This window comes from Amphiprion ocellaris, chromosome 6, assembly GCF_022539595.1.
Source record: "Amphiprion ocellaris isolate individual 3 ecotype Okinawa chromosome 6, ASM2253959v1, whole genome shotgun sequence".
NCBI classification, from domain to species: Eukaryota; Metazoa; Chordata; class Actinopteri; family Pomacentridae; genus Amphiprion; species Amphiprion ocellaris.
In genome coordinates, this window is record NC_072771.1 from 32,421,250 (window position 1) to 32,428,405 (window position 7,156).

At 39.8% G+C, this 7,156-nt stretch overlaps 1 protein-coding gene across 3 annotated transcripts; it reads right to left on the reverse strand.

Annotated features, from left to right (window-relative positions):
- Window positions 1-2,472: 2,472 nt before the first annotated feature.
- snap29 (synaptosome associated protein 29) lies at window positions 2,473-7,098 on the reverse strand. Of its 3 annotated transcripts, none has more exons than XM_023283449.3 (6): window positions 6,970-7,098; window positions 5,651-5,878; window positions 5,358-5,551; window positions 4,126-4,211; window positions 3,942-4,046; window positions 2,473-3,639 (listed from the first exon to the last, which is right to left on the reverse strand). In XM_023283449.3, exons 2-6 carry the CDS (start codon window positions 5,876-5,878, stop codon window positions 3,479-3,481), a joined length of 774 nt encoding a protein of 257 aa, XP_023139217.1. In that variant the 5' UTR covers window positions 6,970-7,098; the 3' UTR covers window positions 2,473-3,478. The 3 variants fall into 3 exon arrangements, with proteins under 3 accessions (XP_023139217.1, XP_023139218.1, XP_054867272.1); XM_023283450.3 differs by having other exon boundaries at window positions 6,850-6,991; XM_055011297.1 differs by lacking the exon at window positions 6,970-7,098 and adding an exon at window positions 6,855-6,876.
- Between the last annotated feature and the right edge of the window lie 58 nt (window positions 7,099-7,156).

Below are 7,156 nucleotides of genomic sequence, written 5' to 3' on the forward strand. Positions count from 1 at the left end.
TGGCTGAGCAGCTGCATCCAAGCCATACATCACCAAGTGCAATGCAAAGCGTCGGATGCAGTGGTGTAAAGCACGCTGCCACTGGACTCTAGAGCAGTGGAGACGCCTTCTCTGGAGTGACGAATCACGCTTCTCCATCTGGCAATCTGATGGACCAGTCTGGGTTTGGCAGTTGCCAGGAGAACCATACTTGGGGAACTGCATTGTGCCAAGTGTAAAGTTTGGTGGAGGGGGGATTATGGTGTGGGCTTGTTTTTCAGGAGCTGGGCTTGGCCCCTTAGTTCCAGTGAAAGGAACTCTGAATGCTTCAGCATACCAAGACATTTTGGACAATTCCATGCTCCCAACTTTGTGGGAACAGTTTGGAGCTGGCCCCTTCCTCTTCCAACATGACTGTGCACCAGTGCACAAAGCAAGGTCCATAAAGACATGGATGACAGAGTCTGGTGTGGATGAACTTGACTGGCCTGCACAGAGTCCTGACCTCAACCCCATAGAACACCTTTGTGGGATGAATTAGAGCGGAGACTGAGAGCCAGACCTTCTGGTCCAACATCCGTGTGTGACCTCACAAATACGCTTCTGGAAGAATGGTCAAAAATTCCCATAAACACACTCCTAAACCTTGTGGACAGCCTTCCCAGAAGAGTTGAAGCTGTTATAGCTGCAAAGGGTGGACCCACGTCATATTGAACCCTATGGATTAGGAATGGGATGTCACTTACGTCCATACGCAAGTCAAGGCAGGTGAGCAAATACTTTTGGCAATATAGTGTATCTGTTTAATTTTTTCTGTCAGATTATTATAGGAAGGAAGAGGTAAAGGAGGTATTTTGTTCATAAATTGATTAAAGTACATTTTTTGTTCATCTGGAAAATGAAAATAGAACAATAGCAAAGTCTATGTATTGCACACTAAAAGAATTATCAGTGGCTATAACAAGCACATCTGAAAGAGCTTTGTAAAACTTAGATCCTACAAGTCAACACCTGAAAATTAGTCCTCTGGGAGAGATTCATACATGGCTACTTTGTGTGTTTCATCTCAGAGGCACTTGAACTTCACCTCCTCCATTAATCTCTCCAGCCATCCCCCCCGCTGTTCTCTGCTCTCCTCCCTCCTTCCTCTCCCCAGCTCTCGATCAAACTCCCCTTCGTCAGCACAACTCTTTATTTTCTCTTACTACAACAGTGGCAATAGAGTGTTGTCAGCCTGACAGTCCATCCCCTGTGCTGCTCTGCCTCTGCTGCTAACCCACTTTCCAAAGGGCAGGAAGGCCCATCTCTGGCCCAGTGCCTGATGGGCTCCGACAGCAGTGTGTTCTGGGATTATGGCCGCTGAAAAGGGGGGCATTCCAGCACTGGCAGCTTTTGTCACAGCACGGCCACTGTTTGCTTTTGACAAGACAGCTGTTCAAAGCCCTCCCGGCCCCCATGTATGGCGTGAAGGGAAAGAACCCAGAGGTGACTTCCGTTTATTGGTGGCGTCGGTGGACGTGCGGTGTCACCTCGACCTGAGTTCCCTTCTTCAGCATATTTATCTGTAGTCCCAGTCCGAGTGTCTCACACTTGATATTGCCGTAAACCAACATTGATATAAGTCCCAGTAAGTCAGACTTTGAGAAACATGTGATGCCACCGACAACTTTTCTGCCCCAAAGCTAGGAACAGGTCAAGAAAGTTGAAAATAATTCTTGTGCTTTGTCTCCTGAAGCATGATTTCATCCCCCTGTCCTTATAATGTAAGTAATGCAGCGATTACCTGATACTTTGTGCTCACATCTACCTTGTTTACTTGTTTGTCTGTGAAAACCACGTGTGCAACAGGAAGAGTCACACCTGAGGTATCACAAAAATGCAGAGGCCTCTCTCAGTTGGAGTAGCTGGTACCCCCATTTCCCTCCTCTGTGTCGCCCCAATAGCTGATATGTGTTTTGGGAAGCATGAACTGTAATTAGCAAGTCATCCTAATGAATGCTTGTTACCTCTGCAGCAGCAGCTGGTCCAACACAGAGGAATGATAATGAATGGACACCTCAACACGAGGACTTGAGCCACACACAGCAACACAGATTTTTACACAACACAGCCATATAGTAAACACACACATCCTAAGAACATACTGAAAAAAGAATCAATATTTTAAGACTACTACACAAAAACTATATTTACTCAATGGTGTTTTGATCTTAAGTTAGCTTTGAGGGAAAAAAGAATGTGGTTTTGATATTACCTGCAACCAAAAAAGAGCATCTACTCTGTTTCCATCTACAAACACCACCCTCCTGCTACATCACAATGCATAAAAAAATTAACGCACATGCTGTGTTAACCCAGGCAGTATTGAATGTTCAACAGTGGCGTTTTTCTGTAGAAGCTCCTGCAAATTCCACCCTGGGTTATGGCGTCACCTTGTGGTGCTTTTGGCTTCCTGCGCCACTTCAAAGAAACATTTCACAGAATACCTAGGACTCCCCTTATAAATGTTTTTATTGTTGGTTTGATTACAACACATGATATACATGGCAAAAACTAAACATTGTCACCATGACTGCTCATTTATTTTCTTACTTTCTGATCAATTTAGTGGAAAAACTGTGCTTCCATTTGTCTAAAACTTTAAGTGATTATTTTACTCATAAACATAACCTAGGGAAGACATAGCAGATAATAATTATAACAGGAATATTCATTCAGCTCTTCATTTTTTTATAGCTTGTTCACATTATTCATGGCGTACAATAATTCACTGTTCCACTCTGCAGCATTGAATACAACACTTTTCAATATAAACAATTTACATAAAGCTAGAGAATGCATCGAAGAACGTGGACATAGTTCAAACAAAAATTTCAGACAAACGAAGTGAAGCATCTCATGGTGACAGAGGCAGAGTCGTGGCACAGATCCAAAAGCTAGTCTTCTGTACATACATAACACATGTAAGGCAAAAGTGACATTAGCTAGGTTTGCTGCTTGCTTGTGGTTTTGTACATAATGTATGTCACGGCAGGTCCAGGAATCACAGTTAGCACTGACAAATGAATTGTACACAAAAAAAATCTTTTTTGTCTATTTAGTGAACGTTCATCAAATAGAAATTCTCTTCTTTTTTTCATACAATTCAAATGCTTTGCTTTAATGGTGGACAACTAAGTAGCCAATGATACATCTTTGGCTATTGAGGAAAACTGATGAAAATTCAAAAGACTGCACTGAGACAGAAATGCAGCGGAGCTTGATGGAGAAGACTAACAGATCATAAATGGACAGACAATCCATTACACTGAAATAATTCAAACATGGAACAGATTCTTCCCTTCAAAACACACAAGTAAAAAAGGTTTTGAGGTGGAAGAACCCATTAAAACTTAATAAAAACACACAGTTTATTCAACAGAGGCAAAGATGGAGGACCAAGTGAGAGGATGACCAGTTACCAGTTGTCGTCTATGTAAGGCGAGTCCAAGTGTGAGTGTTATTTGAGGTTTTTAATCTGCTGGTTTGTGTTGTGGATTTTGAGATCCATCTTGTCCACTTTGTTCAGCAGAGAATCAATGGAGTCGTCCTGGTCCTCAATCTCCGACTGGAGACCAATTCCAAGGTTCTTCAGTCTTCTCAAGCCATCTGACATCTCATCTAGGTCATTTACAAAGGACATCAGACTTTAGTTAAACTGACAAATGATAGACGAATGCTTAAAAAAACAAACAAAAAAAAACAAAAACAAAAACCAAAACTCTCAATTTATATTTTATGGTTACACATTTTGTAAAATTCTAGTAAACCACATTAATTACAATACATTTCAGAATATATAAAGTAACCATTTACCCAATACTTCAGTGTGAACCTCATTGAATTTTTCTTGTCACTGCATTGTATAAAACTGTACTATAATCAAGTAAGAACAAGATAATTAAAACAGAAGTATTTTTTACCCAAATTTTTGTCAAGGGTGTTGTGGGCCTCCCTGAGGTGTCTGTTCTGGGGGTATCCATTCTGTCTCGATGAGCTGTCGTCTATTGATGCAGATGCTCCAAATCCTGGAACAGTGAAATCACATGTCAGCAGCCAGTTTGTGTTGTGGTCATGTTAAGCTGAGGCTCTTGTGCAATCTCTTACCTCCCGTTTCCAACCGTCTTAGATTGGGGTGGCTGGCTTGATACTTGTCTTCATGTTCTCTGCTGTTGGACATGGCACTCTGTAATCTGAGGAAGTCAGATAAGCATTGTTCACCATGTAGTGAAGGACAGTCAATGACAGTAATAATAGAAACAAAAGAAACATTTTTACTGAAAGCTGTTTCATCAGATTAGTTACTTTAATACATAGACAGATGTTAAATGTATGTTATTAAAGATAACATCAGATTTCACTGAGATAAAGTTTCACCTGCCATCACAAAGGTTGCATTGAATTAGGACAGAGTTGCACAGTGCTTGAACAAAGCCTTTCACACGTGACACTGGCATACAGAAAGATAACTCATTACTATTATATCCTCAGACTTGTAAGATCTAAGAAAAGTTGAGCTTATGTCAAATGATTCTCTCAGTGTTTAGAGACACAGATAAGAAAGTCGTAGTTATGTTAATTATTTGCCTGAAAATGCTAAGAAATGATCATGTTGGGTTGCATTGTGTATGGGGATATTATAAAGCTGTTAAATGTATTTTTGTTGTGATATTTAAGTCAATAAACTAAATAGTTATACCACATGCCTTCAACATTTTAATTTTTAAGTTGGGAAACATAGAATTTTGATTTAGTGCAGTGACAGAATGACAGCTAGTTCATTCACAGATATTTAATCTAAAGTAGAGAAGGATGATGGAGCATCTTGTCCAAAAACTCTATAAATTCTTTGTAGTTGTGATGGTCAAACAGGTGAAGTAGTGTTTTATTTAGTTCAAAGAGGTTATGTAACTTCAGACACTTCAACTTCAATAATAACTTATTTGTTCTTGTCCTGTAATTTTTATTGTCCACAGACGTATCTACAAAATCTCAGAACTCCTATTTTATTGCGGCTTTAAATCCTCAAAAGATTATTACATATTTAATGATGTTAAAATGATACAAAATACATTTCTTGAATTTCACTCAGGATCTATCTATCTAAAATGCTCTACAAAGCTGCCAAAATGATTTTATTTCCTCAGTAACACGGTTGCTTTCTTTCCAACTCATTCTTAATTAGTTAAGGAGTTCGTAATACAACCAAAAATACCTGATGAGTATACAAAGACTTGCCTCATATCAAAATAACAAAAGTACAGCAACAACACATTTCTTAGAAATGGATGATAGCTACCACACTGGACTAATGTGGACAACAAAGAAATGAAATTTACCTGTCATTGGCCTGGTAGGACTTTGCCTGCTCAGGTGGAGGCTTTGTCTCTGGCTTTCCCTTGAAGTAATTGACGATGCCACCCCACACACTCTTGATACTGGTAATGTGCTGCTGGCTGGTCTTCAGGTCCTGATCCATGTTGTCCAGCATCTTGTCTGTCCTCCTCAAAACCTCACCCTGTCGCTTCAGCTCCTACATAGACAAACAGAGACAGATATATACACGTATGAGGGAACTTTAAGAAATTGCTGTTTTTTGTGTGCCATGGCAAACCCAATTTGTTTAACATACCTCTGCAGTTTCCACCCCCATCTTCTCTGATTCATAGATGAGACCAAGAGAACGGTAACTGCTGTCCACAGCAGACTGAGCTGTGCGCATCACTTCCTGCTGCAGGTACCTCTGCCTCCTCTCTGAGTCAGTCAACCCATCGTTGTCATCAAATCCCCTACTTTTGGGCTTAAAGTCTTCCTCATCATCATCATCAGCAAATGGGTTGTGGGACTTAGGGTAGGCCATCTGTGACGCAAACACACAGTGTTGTGACAAAATTATCTTAACTACTAGCATTTTTCAGAGATTCCAACAGTGTCTCATGGTTGACTGAGGTCAAGAATGAGCTTTCACCCACAACGGCGAGGCTTTTTTTTTCTCCTGTAAACAGCTATAAAGTTGGGATTTTGACATTGTTTGAAAAGATCTAAGTTATGTTGGGCTAAAATGTATGTAGTAGTGGGCTTACAGTACAGATACAACAATTAATCGATTTGTATCCAACTTTTAAATTAATCAGCAACTACATGATATCCTGATTAACTAGTCTGAGAAAAAAAGGTCACATTTTCTGATTCTAGCTTCCTAAAATTGAATATTTTATGCTTTCATCGCTGCTATGTAACAGTAAACTGTATACCTTTGATTTTGAGCAATACAAGGCATGAGGAAACACTGATTTCATAATTTTATGAAATTTTATGAATCACAAAGCTAAACAATTAATTTAGTCAAATCAAGTCAAGTTTATTGTCATCGCACTAGGTATGAAGTGGAATTAAACTGCATTCCTGCCAAGACTAATACAGGACAAAAACTATGACAGGACAAAATATACATATCTTTAAAATAGAACATGTATAAATCAAAAAAGAATAAATGCTACATAATAAATCATTTGTAAAGGATGTGACTGGCACGACAAGCCGATTTGACAAATTATATAACGAGTATTTCACAAGAAAAGTCAAGTAATACTAGCTTCTGAATGCTAGCTTCAGCTAGCTACACCTGTTACTCGACAAAACGAGTTTGAAGTACCGGAAAGAGTCCTTAAAAATACTTCACGCCAATCACCTCCCAAAACAGCTGTCATAACATAGAAACAGAAAACAATTCATGTTTTTTTTTTAATCTATGTTTCGTATAACTAAGGGGTGTTGGCTAGCTACCCAACCGCTAGCTTATCCACACAAGCTACCAGCTATTATAATTACCACACCCAGAAGTCACGTCAAAGCAGCGCAGTGCCACCATGGATATTTCTTCTCGTAGAAAAAGCAACGTCTAAAATGAAACTATAAAAAACAAGGAAACGATCATGCTAACAGACAAACCTTTGACCGTCGCTGCTGTGGACACTGTTGTTGCTTTATCAGCTGACTCTTAGCAACTCAACACTTCCTGTCACATCTGGTGACGCTACCGCACTCTGTCCGGGGGGTAATCCTGCGCAACAAAAACGCATACAGAAGTGGCTTATTAATATGAATCACTTAAATATGATACCCTGCGATACAGTGT

Coding starts and splice junctions, on each gene's coding strand:
- snap29 (XM_023283449.3), bottom strand. CDS start 5,878: ATGGCCTACCCTAAGTCCCACAACCCATTTGCTGATGATGATGATGAG. Junction 4,212..5,357: donor TCCTACCAGGCCAATGACAG/GTAAATTTCATT, acceptor TGACTTCCTCAG/ATTACAGAGTGCCATGTCCA. Junction 3,640..3,941: donor CACCCTTGACAAAAATTTGG/GTAAAAAATACT, acceptor TAAATGACCTAG/ATGAGATGTCAGATGGCTTG.